Genomic DNA, 26,470 nt, shown 5'->3' with positions numbered 1-26,470 from the left:
TTGTGATGTAAGGTGATAAAAACTAAATTTTTTTGGCACATAATTAAAACATTTTTATGGTGTTCACCAGATGGGTTGGATCACATGCTATTTTTATAGAGCAGGTCGTTTTATAGAGCAGGTCGTCACTTTTTATACCAATTTTTGGGAAGTGCGGTGGGCAAAATTGCAATTCCATCATAGTTTTTCTTTTTATAATTTTTAATGGTGTTCACCATGCGGTAAAAGTAACATGATCCTTTTATAGATCAGGTTTCTACGGACGTGGCGATACCAAACATGTTTAGTGTTTTAGATTTTTTACATTTTTAACCAAATTATGTGTGGATATAGATTTTTTTTTTTTTTCTTTATTCTTTTTTACTTTCAAAAAAAATTTGGACCCAGTGGGTCTTATGGCTTACAATACACTGCAGTACACTATATAGTGTACTGCAGTGTATTGCACTCACACTAAGCCTGATCAGGCTGCTGCCTTTAGCAGGAGCCTGATTAGGCTTAGATATACCACAGCAAGCCAGATGCCTGTGAAGGTGTCTGGTTGCCATGGTAACCATCGGGACGCTGCCACAGCAGAGCAGCGGCCTGATGCTTAGCCCCTCCATACAGCGGTTCCTAAGGACCATGACATGGAAGGTGTTAAACGACCGGCATCAGTGCCAGAACCGATGTTGGCCGTTTCAAGCGGAGTGTTAGCTGGACATTACAGCTAACACTCTGCCCGCTGCCGCTCTGCCATCCTGAAAGGGGGAAGGGTGCTGGGTACAGGGAAACTTTTGTGTAGTGCTGTGTCCTGATTGGACGCCGCACCGCACTTGCCCAGTGCAAAACTGGTGACATACACAAGGACACAGCGCACTGACACTGTGCTTTTATTATATAGGATAAAGATATACAGTGCTGCCCATAATTATTCATACCCCTGGCAAATTTTGACTTAAAGTTACTTTTATTCAACCAGAAAGTAATTTTTTGACCCTTACAAAAGCTCATCTGGACAGAGAAGACAAAGAAAAAGACTTCTGGTCTTCTGTGTTATGGTCAGATGAAACAAAAATGTAATTGTTTGGTCACAATGATGTTTCCTTCATTTGGCGTAAAAAAGGAGTAACCTTCAACCCAAAGAACACCATCCCCACTGTCAAACATGGTGGTGGGAACTTAATGCTTTGGGGGTGTTTTTCAGCCAATGGACCAGGGAACCTAATCACAGTAAACAGCACCATGAAAAAGAGCAATACATGAGGATTCTCAACGACAACATCAGGCAGTCTGCAGAGAAACCTGGCCTTGGGCACCAGTAGTCATTTCAGCATGACAATGACCCAAAACACACAGCAAAAGTGGTAAAGAAATGGTTAGCAGACAACAACATTAACGTTTTGGAGTGGCCCAGCCAGAGTCCAGACTTGAATCAAATTGAGAATCTGTGGAGGGAGCTAAAGATCAGGGTGATGGCAAGAAGACCCTCCAACCTGAAAGATTTTTGAGCTTATTGCTAAAGATAATTGGGCAAAAATACCCGTGGAGACGTGCAAAAAGCTGGTCTGCAATTATCTGAAGCGTTTGATTGCTGTAATAGCCAATAAAGGCTTTTCTATTGATTATTGAGAAGGGTATGAATAATTTTGGACTGGACACTTTTTGCTCAAATGTAAATAAAAGCTGAGAAATGTTTTTTTTTTTCCACAATGATGCCTCTTGTACATCGTCTTATTATCTTTTGGGAGACACCTATGTTATTTCCCATCAAAAAATTACTTGCTAGTTAAATAAAAGTAACTTTACGTAAAAAATTTCCAGGGGTATGAATAATTATGGGCAGCACTGTATATAGTTCTAAATATATATATATATACAGTACAGACCAAAAGTTTGGACACACCTTCTCATTCAAAAAGTTTTCTTTATTTTCATGACTATGAAAATTGTAGATTTACACTGAAGGCATCAAAACTATGAATTAACACATGTGGAATTATATACATAACAAAAAAGTGTGAAACAACTGAAAACATGTCATATTCTAGGTTCTTCAAAGTAGCCACCTTTTGCTTTGATTACTGCTTTGCACACTCTTGGCATTCTCTTGAACTTCAAGAGGTAGTCACCTGAAATGGTTTTCACTTCACAGGTGTGCCCTGTCAGGTTTAATAAGTGGGATTTCTTGCCTTATAAATGGGGTTGGGACCATCAGTTGCGTTGTGGAGAAATCAGGTGGATACACAGCTGATAGTCCTACTGAATAGACTGTTAGAATTTGTATTATGGCAAGAAAAAAGCAGCTAAGTAAAGAAAAACGAGTGGCCATCATTACTTTAAGAAATTAAGGTCAGCCAGTCTGAAAAATTGGGAAAACTTTGAAAGTGTCCCCAAGTGCAGTCACAAAAACCATCAAGTGCCTGCAAAGAAACTGGCTCACATGCGGACCGCCCCAGGAAAGGAAGACCAAGAGTCACCTCTGCTGCGGAGGATAAGTTCATCAGAGTCACCAGCCTCAGAAATCGCAGGTTAACAGCAGCTCAGATTAGAGACCAGGTCAATGCCACACAGAGTTCTAGCAGCAGACACATCTCTAGAACAACTGTTAGGAGACTGTGTGAATCAGGCCTTCATGGTAGAATATCTGCTAGGAAACCACTGCTAAGGACAGGGCAACAAGCAGAAGAGACTTGTTTGGGCTAAAGAACACAAGGAATGGACATTAGACCAGTGGAAATCTGTGCTTTGGTCTGATGAGTCCAAATTTGAGATCTTTGGTTCTAACCACCGTGTCTTTGTACGACGCAGAAAAGGTGAACGGATGGACTCTACATGCCTGGTTCCCACCGTGAAGCATGGAGGAGGAGGTGTGATGGTGTGGGGGTGCTTTGCTCGTGACACTGTTGGGTATTTATTCAAAATTGAAGGCATACTGAACCAGCATGGCTACCACAGCATCTTGCAGCGGCATGCTATTCCATCCGGTTTGCATTTAGTTGGACCATCATTTATTTTTCAACAGGACAATGACCCCAAACACACCTCCAGACTGTGTAAGGGCTATTTGACCATGAAGGAGAGTGATGGGGTGCTGCGCCAGATGACCTGGCCTCCACAGTCACCGGACCTGAACCCAATCGAGATGGTTTGAGGTGAGCTGGACCGCAGAGTGAAGGCAAAAGGGCCAACAAGTGCTAAGCATCTCTGGGAACTCCTTCAAGACTGTTGGAAGACCATTTCAGGTGACTACCTCTTGAAGCTCATCAAGAGAATGCCAAGAGTGTGCAAAGCAGTAATCAAAGCAAAAGGTGGCTACTTTGAAGAACCTAGAATATGACATATTTTCAGTTGTTTCACACTTTTTTGTTATGTATATAATTCCACATGTGTTAATTCATAGTTTTGATGCCTTCAGTGTGAATCTGCAATTTTCATAGTCATGAAAATAAAGAAAACTCTTTGAATGAGAAGGTGTGTCCAAACTTTTGGTCTGTACTGTATATATATATATATATATATATATATATATATATACACTCACCTAAAGAATTATTAGGAACACCTGTTCTATTTCTCATTAATGCGATTATCTAGTCAACCAATCACATGGCAGTTGCTTCAATGCATGTAGGGTTGTGGTCCTGGTCAAGACAATCTCCTGAACTCCAAACTGAATGTCAGAATGGGAAAGAAAGGTGATTTAAGCAATTTTGAGCGTGGCATGGTTGTTGGTGCCAGACGGGCCGGTCTGAGTATTTCACAATCTGCTCAGTTACTGGGATTTTCACACACAACCATTTCTAGGGTTTACAAAGAATGGTGTGAAAAGGGAAAAACATCCAGTATGCGGCAGTCCTGTGGGCGAAAATGCCTTGTTGATGCTAGAGGTCCGAGGAGAATGGGCCGACTGATTCAAGCTGATAGAAGAGCAACGTTGACTGAAATAATCACTCGTTACAACCGAGGTATGCAGCAAAGCATTTGTGAAGCCACAACACGCACAACCTTGAGGCGGATGGGCTACAACAGCAGAAGACTCCACTGGGTACCACTCATCTCCACTACAAATAGGAAAAAGAGGCTACAATTTGCACAAGCTCACCAAAATTGGACTGTTGAAGACTGGAAAAATGGTTTCTTGAACATGACAATGAGTTCACTGTACTAAAATGGTCCCCACAGTCACCAGATCTCAACCCAATAGAGCATCTTTGGGATGTGGTGGAACGGGAGCTTCGTGCCCTGGATGTGCATCCCTCAAATCTCCATCAACTGCAAGATGCTATCCTATCAATATGGGCCAACATTTGTAAAGAATGCTATCAGCACCTTGTTAAATCAATGCCACGTAGAATTAAGGCAGTTCTGAAAGCAAAAGGGGGTCCAACACCGTATTAGTATGGTGTTCCTAATAATTCTTTAGGTGAGTGTATATATATATATATATATACAAAAAATCGGAATAGCACCTCCAGAGACAATCGCAGGTGCAAGCTACCAAGCAACAATGTAGAAAAACAAAAAAAAGTAGCAGCACACTACTAAATGCACTAAGAATGGGTGAATGTGTGAACAGGACATACACTCACCTAAAGAATTATTAGGAACACCATACTAATACGGTGTTGGACCCCCTTTTGCCTTCAGAACTGCCTTAATTCTACGTGGCATTGATTCAACAAGGTGCTGATAGCATTCTTTAGAAATGTTGGCCCATATTGATAGGATAGCATCTTGCAGTTGATGGAGATTTGAGGGATGCACATCCAGGGCACAAAGCTCCCGTTCCAGCACATCCCAAAGATGCTCTATTGGGTTCAGATCTGGTGACTGCGGGGGCCATTTTAGTACAGTGAACTTCAAGAAACTAATTTGAAATGATTCGAGCTTTGTGACATGGTGCATTATCCTGCTGCAAGTAGCCATCAGTGGATGGGTACATGGTGGTCATGAAGGGATGGACATGAAGGGATGGACATGGTCAGAAACAATGCTCAGGTAGCCCGTGGCATTTAAACGATGGCCAATTGCACTAAGGGGCCTAAAGTGTGCCCAGAAAACATCCCCCACACCATTACACCACCACCACCAGCCTGCACAGTGGTAACAAGGCATGATGGATACATGTTCTCATTCTGTTTACGCCAAATTCGGACTCTACCATTTGAATGTCTCAACAGAAATCGAGACTCATCAGACCAGGCAACATTTTTCCAGTCTTCAACAGTCCAATTTTGGTAAGCTCGTGCAAATTGTAGCCTCTTTATCCTATTTGTAGTGGAGATGAATGGTACTCGGTGGGGTCTTCTGCTGTTGTAGCCCACCTTTCTTTCCCATTCTGACATTCAGTTTGGCGTTCAGGAGATTGTCTTGACCAGTTGACTAGATAATCGCATTAATGAGAAATAGAACAGGTGTTCCTAATAATTCTTTAGGTGAGTGTATATTGTGTGCTAAAATGTATACATTCATGTGCGTGAGACTGAAAAATGAACAAGTAATATCTCCAGCTCTAGGGTGGGCCCCCAAAATCTATTTTACTGGTGGGCCCTAGGCACCCCAGTCCGACACTGTTCCTACATATTATATAGCAGTCGTGGCGAACCTAAGGCACGGGTGCCAGAGGCGGCACTCAGAGCCCCCTCTGTGGGCACCCGCACCCTGGAAAAAGTCTATGGTGTACCAGTTCCAGTTTTTCTTCTTTTTACTTACCTTAGACTTTTTCCTGCCATTCATCACTATGAACCGCACAGGCAGCACATTGACTGTAGGCAGGCTATTGTAGCTTAATGATAAAGTACATGGAAGATAGACTATATTGGTATTCAGGTTAAATTGCCATGTTGGCACTGTAAGGGATCGCCTTCTTTCAGGGGGTCACAATCACAGATATGTTCACGGACACCAGGATTAAAGTCCAAATGACGGTTTATTTTCACCAGCCCAAATATACACAATACAAAATAAACACCTGCCCATCTAGGCACTTGGTAATACAAACATCATATCCCTGACTCACCTAAAGAACATAGTTTAGGGTCAGAGTCTCAGGCTCCAAGCCCTTAGTCGGTTCGCTTATCAACAAACAGTTCACACCGGGAAGAGATCAGGCTTCATATAGCCTCGTGGCCCCTTAGTCCCCCTGGCTGAGACCACTCAGAGCCTCTGCAGGTCTCTGTTCCAAATCGCTCTCTCCCCCAGACTGACATACTGGGAGCAGGGCCGGTGCAACCATATAGGCGAACTAGGCGCTTGCTAGGGCGCCGGCCTGCTGGGGGCGTCCTGGTGGGCTCCCCCTGACTGGGGCTGCAGCTCTGGGCGAGCGGCTCTTGAGCCGCCCCCAGCGCCGTTACAGGGGGGCCAGGAGGTGGAGGTCCTTCTTAAATATGGCAGAGCAGGCATCTGCTTACCCTGATGGCAGGTGCCTGCTCTGCCAGTAAATTACCAGAGGAGAGGAGGCGAGCGGCAAGGAAGGATGTTCTAGCAGCTGCCTACTCCTCCCTCGTGCGCCCTCTGTGATGCCGGAATATGACGTCATTCCGGCCCCGGCATACTAAACAGCGTGCTGGAGGACTGAGGAGCTGCACCACACTGGACCCCAGGGAGGTGAGTGTTTAAGTGTTTGACTGAGTGAGTGTCTGCCTATGTATTTATGTCAGTGTGCCTGTCATTGAGTGTCTGTGTGTGTATGTCAGTGAGTGAGTGTATGTCAGTGAGTGTGGATGTCTGTCGGACAGTAAGTGGCTGTGTGTTTGTCAGTGAGTATGTGTATGTTTGTCAGTGAGTATATGTGTGTGTTTGTCTGCCAGTGAGTGAGTGTCTGTCAGTAAGTTTCTGTGTGTGTGTTTCAGTGGGAAGGTGTATGTCTGTCAGTGAGTGTCTGTCAGTGAGTGAGTGTGTGTCTGTCAGTGAGTTTCTGTGTACGTCATTCAGTGGGTGTCTGAGTGTGTGCCTGTCAGTGAGTGTCTGTCTGTCAGTGAGTGTATGTGTGTCTGTCAGTGAGTTTCTGTGTACATCATTCAGTGAGTGTCTGAGTGCGTGTCTGTCTGTCAGTGTGTGTGTGTCTGTCAGTGAGTGAGTGACATGAGGGGGCGGCAAAATGGATCTTTGCCTAGGGCGGCAAAAATCCTTGCACCAGCCCTGACTGGGAGGTGCTTTATGCCAGTCTGATTACAGCAGGCCTCACCTGCGATCACCTTAGGTAGAAGGGAATACCTGTCCTGGAAGGGTGTGGATTGGCAGATCCTACTTCCAGTCCTATCTGCCAATCCAACTAAAATCCAGCCCAGAATTAATAAACAAAACTGTCTCAGCAAACTATGCTCTGTTGAGACGACTGCCGCTCTCTGGATTTTAGCTGTCTCACCCAGCTGAGGTACCTGAGTGGGACATATACACCTTCCAGCACTGTTCCCATTACCACAGCACTTTGCCATAAATAAGTGGGTTTTGGGTTGCAGTTTGGGCATTCTGTCTCTGAAAGGTTCGCCATCACTGTTATATAGGGTTCACGGGTCATACTATTTTATGTGTTGGATTACTCAAAACACACGCTGTTTAGCTCTTGAAAGGGTTCTCTCACTTCAGCAAACGACATTTATCATGAAGACAAAGTTGATGCAAGACACTTACTAATGTATTGTGATTGTTCATATTGTCTCCTTTGCTGGCTGGATTCATTTTTCCATCACATTATACACTGCTCGTACCCAGGGGTTATGACCACCCTGGAATTCAGCAGCGGTGACTGCGCTTGCACACTATAGGAGAAAGCTTTTTCTATGGTGTGCAAGCACGGCCACCACTGCTGGATTGTAGGGTGGTCATAACCACTGGATGCGAGCAGTGTATAATGTGATGGAAAAATGAATCCAGCCAGCAAAGGAAGCAATATGGAGAATCACAATACATTAGTAAGTGCCTTGTGTTAACTTCCTCTACATGATAAACGCCATTTGCCTCTTTAAGAGGTTGTCTGTGTGCTACTTCTAATAAAGGCAGTGGATCTTTGCGCAATGCTGGTTTTCATTTCTGTTGGACACTATCTGTCGGTCACATAGACCTGAATAAATAGTGAGGACATCTGTTTTTATTTGTAACTCCATTGCCAGTAATTCCCATGTTATGTAGGGCTATGGCGGGCTACTACAGTCTAGTGTGTATGGGACCGCAATCCGGTGGTCCCGCCAAAGTCTGCTATTGGAGGAAAGATGTATTGGATGGATATATTGATTTATTATGTGATGATTGCCTTTTGCCTATTGAAATAAACATGCTTATTTTGCCAATCTGAGCATGCATGTATATGGCGGTCAGGAGAAATAACTCACAGCTGAATAAGCATGCGGTTGACAGCTATGTCATGTGAATGGTTGGCTTTTAGAACATGTGAATTTATTTGCCATGTGACCAGCTTGACAGCGCCAGACCTCAAAAGATGAAGTATTTGAGTGATGACAGGTCAGGGGCACATGAATTTAATTGAGATTACTTAAAAGGCCAATAAGAGCCCACAGTAAAATGATACCTCTGTTTCTGAAGTGCACAATCCACTAATGAATTTAGTCAATAGGGCCTATAGACAGAAATGTCCTGCTACCTTAGAGGAGCTATGTATGAAATACCACTAACCTGACGGAGCGTTCTGCATACTCTCTAATAGCCACTCCGTTAACTATTTTACACTGTTGCATGTTACTTTGTCTAATATGTCTTATTGATGTCAGGAGATCATATTTGAAATATAGTCTGTATGGTAACATTGATAAATAGAGATCTCTCCCTACGAATATGCTTTCTCTGGAGCTTCATTTCTCTGGAACGGCAAGTAGCAATATGCTAGCTTGTGTGAGGCTTTAGGCCACATATGCACAGTTTTATTTTATTCCATTTTATGCATGGATTTTCAGCACAGATTTTTGTGCAGCATGATATTGTACCTGCTGCGGCTAGTTTCACAGCTGCGGCAGCTATTCTCTCAGCCTGCCGGAATTCTCTGCATCCGGCACTGCCAGATGCAACCAGAATGCCCGCCAGTAACCATTAACTATAATCAGGTAAAAAAAATATAATCATCAAAGATGCCAAGGATTGGCCGGACAGTGACTGCTGCACGATGCGGTTTGTGTCCGATGATTCTTGGCATTCTCTGCCAGAAATGGTCGACCGGATCGCAATGCAGCAGATGAGATTTTCAGCTGCAGAAATTTCTGCAACAAACCTACCACATGTGAACAAGAACAAGCTTGCCATACTGATGGCCTGTCCTGATGCTCATCAATTTCAGATCGGCCGATCGGACCAACACCCCGCACCCTTACCAATCAGCTGTTTATTTAGTTCTGGCGCTGGAAGTCGGTGCCGAAACTGCACAGTTCCATCCATTGTATAGTGAAGTGCCGTAAATGGGAGCAGCACTGTAGTTACCAGCTCTGTCCAATACACAATTGACAGGGTTATGCAATTCCGACTTCGGAGCTACATTTAAGATGATCAGTGGGGGTATGAGGTAACGGACCCCACCAATCTGATATTGATGGTCTATCATGAGGATGGGCCATCGATATAAAAAATCTGAACAACCCCCATACTAGCTCTCTCTCCTTATCCTGTAAGCATTAACAATAGACAGACAGCTGGAATTCATATACCTACAGGTATGTCGCAAAAATGTTTTCTCCCATATTGCGTAAAAAATGTGAAAGAAACTGTTTTTCCATATTAAGTAAACCTGAAGGTAACGAAGGTTGCTTTATGGTAGGCATGAGCTCAGATTAGTTTTTCACCATCATAGAGGATGCGTTAAAACAAGTTTGCGGCCAGAAAATTCCATTCATTAAACGTATCTTCTTGTAAAATAATGGTTCATTGTAAGAGCATAGAAGATGGCAAAGCCCATAACACTAAGCACACGTGGCAACAAAGCAGTCACAGAATGTCACTTCTGGAGTAGATTTTGGTATGCTTCAACATACATTTTTTGCCTCTACACCTAGAAGTCTTATCTTGAGGATTACTGTACTTAGTTTGCACCTATCCTAGATATTCAGGCACTGCTTACACAAAGCTGGATTTCGGGGGGGGGGGGGGGGGCGGGGTGAATATTTTCCACAAGTGGTTAAAAATAAAAATAGCATTACTCACCTACCCAATCCCCCACTGCTGCAGTTCCGACACCACTCTGCCCCCTGCTCTTCACGTTTTTGTCTTGGCTTGACACACAGGAAATTACTCTATTTATTGACTAAGGGCTCATGCCCATGAATGTAAGGGTTCCGTGCCCGTGCTGTGGACCATACAGCGGTTCTGCAATAAATGGGTCACAGCCGTGTGCACTCCACATCACGGATGTGGACCCATTCACTTGAATGGGTCAGAAAATCCAGACATGCAGTGCGGAAGCACGGATTGGAGCACTGCAGAGTGCTTCCGTGGTGTTTCTGGCCATGCCTCCGCACTGTAAAAAAGTAGTGCATGCACTACTTTTTTATGGTGCGAACCGTCGGATGCGAATCGCAGACCCCATTCAAGTTAATGGGTCCGCGATCCGCATGCGGCTGCCCCACGTCGGTGCCCATGCATTGCAGACACGGAGCCCTTACGTTCGTGGGCATGAGCCCTAAGGAGCTTATCACTGTGACCAGTAATTGGCTAAGTGGTGCCTATTTTTTTTTAACCCTTTCTGGCCCTTTTGTAGTTCCTAATTATGTTCAATCAAAAAGTAATATAAATTGCTTTCTGTTTTTCAGTTTTTGGCCTGTTGCGGTTGCTAGCGGAATGGTCTTGATGATGATATCGTTATTATCCCGTCTGCTAGTGATTCCGAAACCACCCAGAGATCCTTTGTTCTATGGTATGCATTTACTTGGAGCTTTTCATTAATTCTTTATGCCTAGAATGAAAAGCCCCTGTCCCTAAAGTTATATTCAAATGTAGTGGATATGTTGTGGATCTGGATTTGCAGGTATAGTTAAGAAGAGCTTAACAAATAAAACCCAGGTTGAATTAATCCCATATTTTAATAGTAATTATCCCTTCTCCACTGCCCCTACAGTTTTTCCATACAAGTGTGTGGAGTATTAACCGTTATATACACCAAGACGTAACTGTACTCCTTTGGTGTGCTTTAAATGTATGGATCAGGTAGAACCCTGCTCCATACATAGCAGGTGCTGGCTATGTAATACAGCAGACACCCAGCCGCATTGACTGGGATCAGAGATGACTCTGATCCCAGTCATACAGTCCTGATCAAAAGTTTAAGACCACTTGAAAAATTGCAAAAAATCATATTTAGCATGGCTGGATCTTAACAAGGTTCCAAGTAGAGCTTTAACATGCAACAAGAAGAAATGGGAGTGAGACAAAACATTTTATGAGCATTACATTTTATGAAAACAACGAAACAGGCTGTTTTTCAGTTGATCAAAAGTTTAGGACCACACCTCCAAAAAAAAACTAAACCCCCCCAAAACAGAAATCCAACTTCCAAACATGAACTCAGTAATGAGTAGCTCCGCAGTTATTGTTTATCACTTCCAAAATTCGTTTCAGCATGCTTGATGCAAGCGTTTCCATGAGGTGAGTGGGAACATTTCTCCAAGTGGTGAAGACAGCCGCACGAAGGCCATCTACTGTCTGGAACTGTTGTCCATTTTTGTAAACTTCCCTTGCCATCCATCCCCAAAGGTTCTCAATTGGATTTAGATCAGGGGAACACGCAGGATGGGCCAAAAGAGTGATGTTATTCTCCTGGAAGAAGTCCCTTGTCCTGCGGACATTGTGTACTGTAGCGTTGTCCTGTTGAAAAACCCAGTCGTTACCACACAGACGAGGGCCCTCAGTCATGAGGAATGCTCTCTGCAACATCTGGACATAGCCAGCGGCCGTTTGACGCCCCTCCACTTCCTGAAGCTCCATTGTTCCGCTGAAGGAAAAAGCACCCCAGACCATTATGGCGCCCCTCCACTGTGGCGCCTAGAAAACATCTCAGGTGGGATCTTCTTGTCATGCCAGTAACATTGGAAACCATCAGGACCATCAAGGTAATATTTTTTCTCATCAGAGAATAAAACTTTCTTCCACCTTTGAATGTTTCATGTTTGGTGCTCTCTTGCAAAGTCCAAACGAGCAGTTCTGTGGTGTTCAAGAAGACGAGGTCTTTGAAGAAATTTTTTGTTTTCCAAGCCCTTCAGTCTCAGATGCCGTCTGATGGTTATGGGGCTGCAGTCAGCACCAATAAGGGCCTTAATTTGGGTCGAGGATCGTCCAGTATCTTGACGGACAGCCAATTGGATCCTCCGGCTCAGTGCTCATGAAATTTTTTGTTCCACAACCCTCAGGATCATTTAAGAAATTCCAAATTACTGTCTTACTGCGTCCCACCTCAGCAGCAATGGCGCGCTGTGAGAGAAGCTGCTCCAACAATGTAAAATATGATTTTGCCATTTTTCAAGTGGTCTTAAACTTTTGATCAGGACTGTATAACCCCTTAGATGCCATGGTTAGGCCTCTTCCACACAAGCGTGACGGATTGGCTCCGGATGCGTTCAGGGTGCGTTCAGTGAAACTCGCACGATTTTGCAAGCAAGTTCAGCTAGGGCTCTTTCACGCGAGCAGATTCCATGCGGGTAATCCGCTGCGTGAAACAATGCCAAGCCCCATTCCGGACAGCAGAGACATGAAGCAGTAACATGATCAATAATGCTCTTTGCCTCTCTGTGATCTTTTTACTACAAAATCCCAGTGAGATAACGTTGTCACCGAGATTTTGAAGTAAAAAGATCACAGGGAAGCACAGAGCATTATCAATCATGTTACTACTCCGTGTCTCTGCTGTCCGGAACGGGGCTTGGCATTCTTTTACGCAGAGGATTACCCGCACAGCATCCGCTCGTGTGAAAGAGTCCTTAGTTTTGTCTGCGATTGCGTTCAGTTCTTTCCGCGAGGGTGCAATGCGTCTTTCACGCGCGTGATAAAAAACTGAAGGTTTACAAACAACATCTCTTAGCAACCAGTTTTTCACTGCAGGAAAAATATAGAATATAGAACATGCTGCGTTTTTCACTTCACGCATTGCACCCGCGCAGAAAACTCGCTGGTGTGATGGGGCCTTAATCTGAGCAGTTAGACTGAGGGAAAGGGGCTCTTCTGTCCTGCAGGAAGATACGCTCAGCAGTCATGCGCGTGGTGCCACTCTGCATGATGAAGCATACAGGAAAGGGTGTCATTCACTGAGTAGGACTGCCAACATGACTCCAACACCTAAAAAGAGCAGAGATTTAAATTAAAGGGATTTTCTGAGACTTATATATTGATGACCTATCCTCAGGATAGATCATCAGTATCTGATCGCTGGGGGTCCAACAGTAGCGCTGAGGCCTTCTCGTAGCTTTGCCTAGGTCATGTGACGCCACGTTTGTCAGTCATACAGCCTAGGTGCAGCTCAGTCCCATTGAACTGCGTTACCAAGCAAAGCCGCTATACAATGTACAGCTCTGTACTTGGTGAGCTGATAGAAAGTCACGGCACTTCTGTGAGCGCTGGTGCAGTCTTAAACAGCTGATCGGCGGGGGTCCACAGTGTCAGATCGCCACTGATCAGATACTGATGACCTATCCAGAAGATGAGCCCCAGTTCTTAAGATAGGTGCAGATTTTGCACCTACTGTATGAGGTATTTGCCATATCCTGTGGCTATGCCAGAAATAGCCAAATAGGAATACTACTTTAGAATCAAAAGCTTTTAGGCCAGCATTTACACAAGTGTATTACAGACACATTTTTTCATCTGTATAACATACAAGTGTGTTTTCCGTAATCTTTGTGACCTGGCCAACGATAGGGTCTATGACTGTAGTCGGACTAGGGCACTCAACGATGAGCCTGTAATATGCTTGTGTGTTACTGACCTTACCTGGTGCACTGAAGTGTAAAGTTGTATTATGCTCCAGTACTACAACTGGTGCACGCTGTCATATGAAGTACACTATGATCAGCTGCTCGATCATATTGACCGTCACTTCATGGCACCTAGTTATATTTCCAGCCACTATGTCACCAGAACATAAAATGGCAAGCTCCACTCCCTGGCATGGTGATATAGTGCCCAGCCTGGTGCCCATTTTTTATGCACACTGTGACATGCTGCTGTGAGCCTTCTGGCGGTAATATTCTTTTCTCCACATACGGAAAGTTAGTGTACTTATATTTATTGATTTGCATATGTCAGTAGTACATTCAAATATCTAAGCTTTGTAATACTTTACTTTCCCAGAAGGCTGTACTTCCATTTACATGCATGAAGTTTCTATGTAAAGGTTTTCCAGGTTTATTAAAATAATGTTTTATCATTTAAACCTATTCTACCTTTCTAATATTTCTAAATTCATCAGTGTTTTCAGTGTATCTGCTGTGTCAGTGAATATAAACAGAGGCTAAAAACAATGAAAAACTGAATTTCTCACTGCTAAAGGATTTCCTACAATTGTATCCTAAACAGTCCCAAGTGGGGACTGAGGACAGTAGAGAGATTTGGGCTACGTCCACACGTAGCAGAGTTGAAGAAAAGTGGATTACATTTTTACGAATCATTATGAAATTTGCACCAAAATCCACAACAGTTTTTCCCCATCAATTTATGTTTTTAAATGACCGAGAATACCTAGGTGGGATCCAACAATCCTCTGTACCAGGTATTAGGTAGTTATGATGGTCATCCTGGATATAAAAAAAAGAATATTCCCTTTCACTGATAGAAAGCAGAGATCTTGAAAATGATGTGGAATTAAAACTGAAATATATTAGAAAGTTGAATAACTTGAATAGAATTTTAGGCTTTATTTACACAAAAAAGGGAATGATTGTTAGATGCACCCAGACAACTATATTTTCTGACTGTGCTGTGGGGTAACACTGCTTGCTAAAAAATACATTGTCTGGATTATTTTTTTTTCTCTAACTATTTAATATTTTTCCTTGCAGTATATGCCGTATTTTCATTCACCAGTGTGGTGTGTCTTATCATTGGCCTTGAACAGGATGGAATTATAGACGGATTTATGACTCTGTATTTAAAAGAGGTAATACCAGCAACTCTACCTACAAATTGCTTTACCAATGTATGGATTGAGTGTGCACATTATTACGACAACATAAATGGAGATTTGAAGAGAAATACTCGGTATAGGTCCTGTAGAGGAGGATATAAGAGCACTGTGAAGTTTTTATTTTTCACTAGCAATATGAATTATGTTTGAAGAAATTTACTAAATTTGTTCCTACCTGTAATTTTTCTTTCCTCAATGTTTGAAGGCAGCAAGTATGGGTACAATCTTGCCCATCCACATCCACTTTACCCTATAAAAACAGCATACAACCAGCTAGGAGCCTTCACAGATCTCATAGGTCCAATAACAAAATTTTGTATGAAACAGCCAGTACACATGCATTATACTACCAGGGAATGTGGAACTCAAGACACAATGCCCCAGAATTCTGATGAATGTATGTTTATAAAGCAGGAAAAATTCTAATTGGAAAAAATGCACCAAAAAAAGTAAAATTCAGCCTTAACCACTTTTGTGTCTGAACACTATAATAGGGCTCAATCAGATGACCATATGTTTGTGCCAGCATCCGTTACACAATTTTGCGTAATGGATGCAGACCCATTAATTTTAATGGGGCCGCAAAAGATGTGTACATCCGTTTCATGGCCTGGCAAAAACGATAGAACATGTCCTACTCTTGTCTGCAATTGCGGACAAGAATAGGCATTTCTATCATAGGGCTGGCCATTCCGTTCCGCAAAATGCGGAATGCACACGGCCGATATCCGTGTTTTGCAGATCCGCAATTTGCAGACCGTAAAAAATAGATACAGTCATCTGAATGAGCACTTACTCTAGGTACACCACATATCTGGCATGAACAGATTGCTAAATTTCCCACATAAGCTCCTTTAACATAATACATTACACATCTGTCTGTCTTCTACCACCACTAGGAGCACAGTGCATAGGAATGGACTGCAATGGAAGCTGTGATAATTTCTGCATTGAGCGTCCCCCTAGGGCGCTTGTTTACATGTTGAGAACAGAAGAAAGAGTTCATCAACGCTCCCAATAAAGGCCGCGCTGTCAAGAGGTTAATGTCTGGCCATAGCGTTTTTAGCCAAAGAAATACACCATGAAAAAGTGGTGTTTTTAAAGAGTAACTCAATTTTTATAAGATTTTTTGATATGTCGTCCTTAATCCAATAAATAACATTTTTCTCATATACTTTATTTATTAATTTTCTGTTTTTACTGTACTTTTATGTCCCTAAAGTGCACCATTCAGTGCGCGCATAAAAATCTGTTCTCCCTACACTGCTGACAGCTCATCGGTGTACTGAGTACGGAGTACAAATTTTATGAATGGGGCCGCAGCAGCGCAGGAAGTACGTAATTGTCCGGGGAGCACGGGCAGGAGCAGCAATGAGTGCTCCTGCCCGTTCTCCCTGTGCTACTGCGGCCCCATTCATAAAATAAGTACGCCGTACACCGCTGAGCTGTCAGCAGTGTAGGGAGAACAGAGTTTTAAGCGCAGACTGAATGGTGCACTTTAGGGATGTAAAAGTACAGTAAAAATAGAACATTTATAAATAAAGTATATTAGAAATATTTCATTTAGGGGATTAAGGGACAACATATTAAAAATTTATTATAAAATGTATATGCTAGTTTGGTCTCCCAGATCAGACCCGGGAGATATACTTTTATTCAGCAATGGGGGAAAGAATGAAACACTACATTTTCAAACATAGAAATAAAATGTCTCTTATCATCCACCCCAAAAGTATCCCGATGTGTAAAATTGCAGGAGAATCTATATAAAATAATTACAAGATGGTATTATACGCCACAAAAACTCAACTCCTTGTTTCCGGAATGTGACCCAAGATGTTGGAGATGCCAAAAAGAAACAGGCTCGTTCTTCTATATATGGTGGCAATGTCTGGAAATAATTGCTTATTGGCGACAAATATGTACAACCATCACAAATATTAGCAAGACTAAAATAACATCTACAGCCAAAAGCTGCCTGCTAGGTCTATTAAGAGAGGTCAATTGTACTAGACAAATGAAGACTTTGATCTCTCTCCTATTGGCTGCTGCCAGGGTCTTAGTTGCTACCAAGTGGAAATCTAGGGAGCCCCCAACACACTCACAGTGGTTGATAAAATGTAACAGTTTATTTAGGTTAGAACAGATAGCAGGATGGGAATCGAGAAAAATAAAAGGGTTTCTATCAATTTGGACACCCTGGAAGACCTTTAGAAATTTTGCTTATGGCTCCCTCTAGCGCTTTAAGGACAACAAAAGATAAGCTAACTACCTTCAGTCTTCACAAGGCCCCAGGCTGCCATAGCAATGGCTTGGAGCCCTGCGATTTCACCACAGGTTCTCCTTTCGGAGGACAGCGCCAGCTCCCTTCCTCTGTATAACCACTCGGATGCCACAGTTGCTATTGACTATGGCATCCAAGGAGTTAAGTGACTATGATCAAATTTATCTCAGATTCCAATCATTGGTGGTGGGTATATGCTGTGTTATACAGCTGGCAGCTGCCGCATATAGAGAGAGATCAGCTTGTGTGCTTACATCCCCTTAACGCTGATCATGTACATGATGTTGTGTTAAGGGGTTAATACCTTCCATCCTTTTTATGATCCATTCCTTATTTTGGCTTCCAAAACTATATAAGGAAACCTGACCTTTTGACTGTACCCTACCAGTGTCATACTATTCCTAAAACCAGGGGCGGATTGGCCATAGACCTTACAGGAAAATTTCCTGGTGGGCCAATGCCCACTGGGCTGCCTGAGCCCTCCTCAGGGCCGGCCAGTGGAAGTTTTTAAGGCATGTATTTTGTGCCGTTAGCAGCAGTATTTTGTGATGGACTGTGGTATTTAGCTCTGTTGGGGTGGTATAATGTGCCACAATATGGTATTGCTGGCCCTGCCTTCTATCAATTTGGACCCTACAAAATGGGGCCACTTTTTGTATTTTTTCCAGGGCCACTTGAAGTTCTCAGTCCGCCCTGCCTAAAACACAGGGAGGATCTGGTGGCGTAAGCAAGAGAGAAATTTGTATTATGTCTTATAAATTGTGCCAAATTTATCATGCCACATGTATCATTGTGCCGTTTTTGCCATATCATAAAATAATACATTGTACAACAATAGTAACACATTTCCAACTGTGTTATGTATTAGGTCTACTAAGGGTCATTCGCTTACTGCACATCATGCAGTTTCCACCAAATATTACCCCTCCCAATTTAGTATCACTTTTCCATTTATTGAGCATGTGGCTTGCATACAAATCTGTAACTGAAAGTATGAAAGTCTATTAGATAGACAATGATTTCCATCATTTGAAGGGTATGAGATAGAGACCAACTTCCCTCATGAAAAGGAACAAGGCTTTTGCAGTTGTCTCCATCTTGCTACAAGTTAATAAACATTTCTATGATTCAGTCATGTATAAGCCTTATGAATTAATCTATTCCATGTGCTCATAGCAACCTAAGCACGGCTTAATACATACACAAGTCCTTTCAAAAGCTACTGTATACCATATGTGCTTGTGTAACTTAGTTTGTGGCGATTTAATTTTCTTCTTTAAGAAATATTTTAATCCACCTAGCAGCTTTTATTATTTAGTTCCTTCTGATCCAGAAAATAAAGCTCTTTATGGATTTGTATTTTTTTTAATTTAAAGTCTGAATACAAAATGGAAAATACATGCTGCAGATTACTAGTTATAGTGGTTATATTATTCAGTTTTTGCCGAATTCTTCATGGCTCACCAGAGAGCCGCAGCCTCCAAGCCAGGAGTCAAACCCCCATTGATCTGATATTGATGACCTATTTTGAGAATTAGGCCTCATTCACACGTCAGTGTTTGGTCAGTGATTTCCATCAGTGATTTTGAGCCAAAACCAGGTGCAGATCTTTCCCTTAGGGCTCATGCACACAACCGTTGCCCGGCCGTGGCCGGAACAGCCGGCACACGGTCGTGTGCATGAGCCCTTATACCTTATGTCTGTGGAGGCCACAATGATTAGTTTGCTTCTCTTATAGACTCCAATGCATTAGCGTCTATGAGAATATTACTGTGTTCCTATGGAGCCCTGCCATAGTTCCCATAGGAACTAATGTCCAGCAGCCTCCTGTAAGGAGGGCAGAGGCTGCTGCACACATGGGGGAGACAGAGCATGGCCAGGAACGTGCACTCCCAGTTTTTATAATTGTGGATGGTCGTTTTTCTCTGCTGATTTTTTTCTGCATGTGACTGAGAATTTCTGAAAGCTCATTCACTTTGCTGGTACTGTACAATGCTGCAGATTTGTTGCGACAGCAAAACCACAAATCAGGCATTTGTAAACCCAGCCTTGAAGGGGTTTTCCCAGACTTTTATACTGATGGATAGGTCATCTGTATCTGATCAGTGAGGTTCGACACCCGGGACCCCTGCCGATTAGTTGTTTGAGAGGGCACTGGCGCTCGCAGTAGGCTAAGCTGTGAGGAGGCCACAAGCACTGGTGCATTATCAAACAGCTGATCAGTAGGTGTCCCAAGTGTCGGACTGCCACTGATCAGATACTGATGACCTACTGTACCCAGAGAATAGTAGAAAAGTCTCGGAAAAACCCTTTAAAAATATAAAATGACAGTAGAAGAAAGATAGTTTGTGCAGATCTCTAGTGTGAGGTCCTCACAGCTGTTCTATGACTCAATTTATTTTTACTAGTTTTCATAAAAAGCAAGTGAATGTGTGAGAAGTTACCCATTCAGGCCTCTTTACACGAGCGTGTGCGCTCCATGGACGTATTTTGGACCGCATTTGTGGAACCGCAATACACGGGCGCCGTTCTGTGGGCATTCCGCATCACGGATGCGGACCCATTCACTTGAATGGGTTGGCAAATCCGGAGATGCGGAATGGAAGCACGGAACGGAACCTTATGAAAGCATCCCGTACTTCCTTTCCGCAAAAAGATAGAACATGTCCTATCTTTTTGCGGAACAGGTGGATCGCTGACCCATTAAAGTGAATAGGTCCACGATCCGTGCGGCTGCCCCACGGCTAGTGTTCGTGCATTGCGGCCCGCATCACTGCCACAGGACGCACACGTTCATGGAAAACGTGGACAGCACACGTCAGTGAAAAACTGAATAGTACACAGAGCAGCCTGCTCTACGGAGCCGCATGTAGATTACTGCTGATTGCTGGGTTGCACCTGCCGTTTTAAGCAATGACAAGGTACAGGTACAGCCAGGCAATTAACTGTAATGCACATACGGATGCCACGGCTGACCACACTCTGTACTGTTTTGTACTTTACGCCTTGGCAGATTTTATTCAGGTCACCTGTAAATGAATATGTTGAATGATAATATTTATTAACTTCTTTCATTATGTGGAGGCAATGCAGTGTGTGTGTTACCCCTGCTACATCTGTATGTGCACTTTAATATGCTCCAACAGTTCCTTGAGTGAATGTCAGGATACAGGTTTAACTGGATTAAATCAGTGAAGTGTGTATAGGGAAATCCAGTCTAGTGGAGATATTGCTATTTTTGAGTAGTTGCAGAAATAAATTAATATAACATGTTTGCTGTAATTTTCATAGACACGTTGCTGCTGAGCTTGCAGCCCTGATATAATCATTAGGTATGCATGATGTCAGAGCATATATGTAGAAAATAAAGATTATTTTCACCTTGTATGCATTTTTCCACAGACTGAGCCTTACTTGAACACAGCACATGGCCACATGATCTGTTACTGGGATGGCACTGCCCATTACTTGATGTATCTGCTGATGGTGGCAGCGATTGCATGGGAGTAAGTGGCTTTGTATCTTTAAATGGGATGCCCAGTCTTCTGTAAATGAATCAAATAAATAAATTGTATAATCAAAAGTTCTGAATAACTTTCTAATATACTTTGATTCAATTCATTGCTTGCTGTCAGTGCAAAGACTGACAATCTTTCAAATTTTTTCCTGTTCTCTCAGCCAGTGGCATAGTCTGGGTTGCCAGCCCCCTGAGAAGCCAAGTATTGGCTTTGCATTAGACATATCTGGCAGACTGGCGGACTGGCGGAGATCCAGCCTGTAACCCAGTAAAAATACAGAGAATAGGCCAGACGAAAACTGCTGTGCGTATCGGTTTTCGTCTGGCTGGGGTTGCACTTGGATCTCTGCTGGTCCCCATTATAGTTAATGGGGTCAGATGGAATTCTGGAAGTATCCGGCAGTGGCTGGTCTGGCAGGCGGTTCCTGGCCTGGACAGTCTGCCAGATCTGTCAAACAGCAGATGTGAAAGAAGCAGGACATACCCCCTTTTTAAACAGGCAGAGCTGATCTGGATCTACTAAACCCAGCAGCACTGCTTTGTCCCACTAGACACCCAGCGATCACATAGCATAGCCGCTTCCTCTAATCAATGCATAACACTCATATACTAATAAATAAACCACTTCTGTCTTCTCCTTGGTGACCTCGGCTGTCACTGACCTGCTCCTGCCAGATTACATGAGCTTTAATCCTGCGTTGTACATGTATGTCGCTTGGTCGTTATGAAGTTCATAATAAGGATTATTTATGTAGGTGCCTAAATGGAGTCTGCACAGCAGGTCCATGAGAAGTTTACTAGTACTACTCTAAGTAGTACTAGTAAAATTCCCCTGGGCATGCTTACTACTCTAAGTAGTACTAGTAAAATTCCCCTGTGCATGCTGTGCAGACATCACATAAGCCCCCACGGTAATAATCCTATGAGGCGAGTCTCAATCCCTATTTGGCACCCCCAAGACTCCCTTCACTAACATTCTCTCTGAAACAAAAAATATAATGTAATGCCTCACTGCAGGGCCACTAGTAGTGCTCTGAGACTGTGGACTGGAGCGGTGGACAGCCTACGAGAGAGCCAGGCATGTGTGATCTGGTGACTCTGTAAGGGTCAGCCCCTAGAGTGACCAAGTTACATTGAATTGCTAGTGATAATGTTTTACACAGACTGTGATGGCTTCTTTCAGCCACAAGAGGCCGCTGTGTCTTTGAGTAAGAAAGAAATTCAGTTGTTTGTTCCAGAGGATGTAGGTAGAGATTCGAGTTCCTGGGCTTTGTCTGGTGTGTGTCTTCCTGGCTGGTGGTGAGCTGAGAGTCTGGCTGAAGTTGGACAGAGCCACAGAAACTAAAAAGTGATTCTGAGAAGAGTGATAATGTCCAATTGAGAGACTTGTGACAGGACACGGGGCATGGCTAAAGTGCTATAGGTTAGCAGGACCGTGGCAGAGGACGGGGGACTCCTGGCAGAGCTGAACTGATGTGGATTACTGTACCTGCAATCTAGAGAGAGAGAGGAAAAGACAACGCGCTGGGACAAGCAAGCGACTGTATCAGGAGCCAGACGACAAAACAAGCAGCTACCTCTTGGGAGAATGTGATATGACTGATCTCTGCCCAGCTACCTACAGAACTGTGATTGTGCACCGGTGCTAACCATCGATAGGGCATAACGCATGGAATCATTTATTCAGATCGTTGTAGAAACGTGCCCTGAGTAGCAGGGCTCAGACAGGAAAATATCAGAGGAGAGTAGCCTGTATTTTTATGTGTTTGCTGGTTGGAGCGCATTTAGTATATCACGGATCAGTTATCCTTCCTGTAAATTTGTGTAAACTTGTTAACATTGTTCCTGTCATTTGTCGATTGCGCCCGTGGTGCATCGGCACAAAACTGTTAAACCGATTTTCCGGCCGTTATATTTTGTTATTTAATAAAACCGGTATCTGCTTCAGCCTCCTGGTCTGCTGTACTGTATTTGAACCCTGCCCTGCGGTCTCTTCCTCCCCTGACCGCTACAAGTGGCACTGCAAGCAGGGTACAGTCACAGAGATGGAGGCGGCTAAAGGCAATGTGCATGATGCTAATGTGAGTACCTTAGGCAATAGTGGAATCCCTGCAAGGGCCCTCCCTATAGGCATGCTGTTTAACTTGCTGCCCAAATTTGATGGCCAGAACATGTCACTGTCGGACTGGGTGACAAGGTTACAGAGCGCTGCTAGGATTTACAATGTCAGCTCAGAACTACAAGTGGAAATCACTTTGGCCACCCTAAAGGGTGAGGCCCGAAGAAATGTGTTCTTACAACCAGAAGCCACACGCACGGGAAAACAGCTAGTGCAGGGCACCTACGGGCAAAATTCTTTTACCGGATTCAGCAGGAAGATGAAGGGGTCTCACAATATGCGACAGCGCTACAGGAAGTGTTGGCCGAAGTACAGAAAAAAGAGGCAGACAGAGTAACTGGCATGGGACCTGTAGACCGGATACTGCGGGAACAATTCATTCTGGGGCTCTACAGCACTCCCCTGAGACCGATTTTCCAGCCGTATATTTTGTTATTTAATAAAGCCAGTATCTGCGTCAGCCTCCTCGTCTGCTGTGCTGTATTTGAACCCTGCCCTGCGGTCTCTTTCTCCTCTGACCGCTACAACTCATAAGCACTTGCAAGGTTTGCATCATCAATCTTGTCAGGCAGCCCCTTGACAGACTGACCAATAGTGCCTGGACACAATGTATGAAACTGATTTTGGGAGTCATTTATTAAGAGCGGCATCTAAAACGCCAGTCTTAATACCCCTTTAACTGGAGGTGGATGCGCTGAATTTATGTAGAGGCACAGGCCTCTATATTAGCGTATCTACCATCTGTCCAAATCTATGCCAGCTCCCTTGCTGGTGTAGATTTAGACCATGTTCTACGCCAAAAACAGGCGTAGAAAATGATAAATGAGACTGGCCTGCCGGCCCGCCCCCCTTTCCTGCCCACTCCACGCCCCCTTTTTTTTAAAACCTGGCGTGAACGGTGAATAGTTGCAGATTGCGGCACAAATAACCTCTAGATTCTGTCCCAGATTGCGGCGCAATCTGCGATAAATATACGCCAAAAAGTGCCGGATATCTATTAGTAAGTGACCCCCTTTGTGTTTAAAGCGAACCTTTCACCTCATTTTCACTTTTTAAACTATCAACAGTACGTTATAGATTACCTTTAGTGTGTTGTTATCCATGTTAGGTGCGCTCCTGATGATCACTGGCTTGCAATCTGGTTACAAGTCTACGTGGGGCACTTGGAGCATGAAGATAGTGGAGCGCGCGCACGGGAGGTAGAGAAGAGAAGCCGACAGGATTCGCGTACGGCGCATGCACTATTCTCTTACATGGTCGCGCTTGTGTCCGCAAGAAAGACGGGAGCGAGCGGCGAATGAGGAGGACGGCGCATGCGCAGGATTCAGAAGCGCCGTCCCTGCGAGTGAGCCTGCTGTCAATTACAAGGCATAGAGGCGGCGTTAGGGCAGGGGCGGTACGGCCAGAGGAGAGGAAAGGGCTACCCCCTTGACTTGTTGCTTGACTGTTACAGCACAAAATTTGAACTTTATAAGCCGATTTCTGGATGAATAAAGAGTGCAGGAAAGCGCACCTAACATGGATAACAACACACTAAAGGTAATCTATAACGTACTGTTGATAGTTTAAAAAGTGAAAATGAGGTGAAAGGTTCGCTTTAAACACAAAGGGGGTCACTTACTAATAGATATCCGGCACTTTTTGGCGTATATTTATCGCAGATTGCGCCGCAATCTGGGACAGAATCTAGAGGTTATTTGTGCCGCAATCTGCAACTATTCACCGTTCACGCCAGGTTTTAAAAAAAAGGGGGCGTGGAGTGGGCAGGAAAGGGGGGCGGGCCGGCAGGCCAGTCTCATTTATCATTTTCTACGCCTGTTTTTGGCGTAGAACATGGTCTAAATCTACACCAGCAAGGGAGCTGGCATAGATTTGGACAGATGGTAGATACGCTAATATAGAGGCCTGTGCCTCTACATAAATTCAGCGCATCCACCTCCAGTTTAAGGGGTATTAAGAATAAATGACTCCCAAAATCTATTAGAGAGTTGTGGAACTTCTTATACAATATTGTTGCTATAATACAGTAATAGATAGATAAGATATTGTCAACTTTAGAAGTGTTCTGTGATGGTATCATGCTGCACCTCATGCAAATCTGATAATCCAGAATATCTGCTACATTAATTGCAGATTAAGGCCTCATGCACACGACCGCTGTGTGTTTTGCGGTCCACAAATTGCGGATTCGCAAAACATGGATGGCATACGTGTGCGTTCCGCAATTTGCGGAACGGCACAGACAGCCATTAATATAACTGCCTATTCTTGTCCGTAAAACAGACAAGAATAGAACAGATTATTTATTTAAATTTTTTAAACAGATCAACGGATGCGGACAGCACACGGAGTGCTGTCCGCATCTTTTGAGGCCCCATTGAAGTGAATAGGTCCGCATCTAAGCCGTAAAAACTGCGGCTCGGATGCGGACCAAAACAACGGTCGTGTGCATGAGGCCTTAAGCAGCTTTCCAGGATAGGTCGTCAATGTCTGATTGGTGGGGGTCCGACTCCCGTCACCTCGGCACTGCAACCTCTTCCTAGGACAGTAATGTCACATGACCAATTTGAAGCTTACATCCATTCTATTGAATGGTTCTGATCTCCAATATGAGTCACAGCTGCTATACAATGTACCATGCTTGGTATGCTGTGAGGGGGCTTCCGCCTCTAGAAACAGCTGATGATCAAGGGTACTGAGAGTCAGACCCCCACCCATCAGATATCGATGACCTATCCTGAGGGTAGGCCATCAATATTAAACTCTTTAAATTAATTTTACTATATAAATGTATTTTAGAAGAACAGTGCTGCATCTTACGAGTTTCTTATGTTTAACAGTCAGAACTACAGGACCATTGGCCTCTACTGGGTAGGATCCATTATAATGAGTATGATTGTGTTTATTCCTGGAAGTATTGTTGGTAAGTAGTACATAAAAACGCTAGAAGTTTCTTCTTTTGCAAAACCAGGATCTCCATTCAAATGGAAAAGCTAGCCTAAAGGGGTTAATCCCATTCCTGCCATTCATGGTTGAGATCAGAATACCTGCTGCACACGGTGGACAGGGCTATGGAGACAGAGGAGCGGGCTGTGCTGTTTCTGTGACTCCCATAATGGTGAAGAAGAGTTCTGGAAACAGTGTAGCTCGCTGTGCTATGTTGTTTTCTCAGGCCACCCTATACAATGGGTATTCCAATCTTGGCCATGAATGGCTGAGAGGTGAATACCCTATTAAACTTTCCATACAGTCAAAATCTGTTGTGGGGAGAGGAGAGGGCAGGTATTGTAGCCATTTATCTCCTGCATGGAAACCCAACATGCCAAATCCTTATTTTCCTTTGACATCTGCAGTCGTGGGATTATTGGGAGACCACCATAGACAGTAGATGTTTAACCAATCCCATTTAAATCAGTGGTTTTAGATGGTTTTATCTAATAATCAGGGCTAGCTTTACCCAAT

General features: G+C 43.7%; 1 protein-coding gene across 3 annotated transcripts in view; it reads left to right on the top strand.

The window, feature by feature from the left end:
* Positions 1 to 26,470, top strand: part of TM6SF1 (transmembrane 6 superfamily member 1) — a 72,079-nt gene that overhangs the window by 6,140 nt on the left and 39,469 nt on the right. For 2 of the 3 annotated variants that reach the window (XM_044283254.1, XM_044283253.1), the window contains exons 2-5: positions 10,731 to 10,834; positions 14,964 to 15,061; positions 20,775 to 20,878; positions 25,849 to 25,931. In XM_044283254.1, coding sequence (XP_044139189.1) covers positions 10,731 to 10,834; positions 14,964 to 15,061; positions 20,775 to 20,878; positions 25,849 to 25,931 — 389 coding nt within the window. Of the gene's footprint in view, positions 1 to 6,377; positions 6,589 to 10,730; positions 10,835 to 14,963; positions 15,062 to 20,774; positions 20,879 to 25,848; positions 25,932 to 26,470 lie in introns of those variants that run through there. The other variant, XM_044283255.1, reaches the window with a different exon arrangement.

The sequence above is a fragment of the Bufo gargarizans genome, chromosome 2 (assembly GCF_014858855.1).
Source record: "Bufo gargarizans isolate SCDJY-AF-19 chromosome 2, ASM1485885v1, whole genome shotgun sequence".
Classification (NCBI taxonomy): domain Eukaryota; kingdom Metazoa; phylum Chordata; class Amphibia; order Anura; family Bufonidae; genus Bufo; species Bufo gargarizans.
The sequence above is the reverse complement of the archived record's forward strand: the minus strand, read 5'-3'. Positions and strand labels throughout refer to the sequence as shown.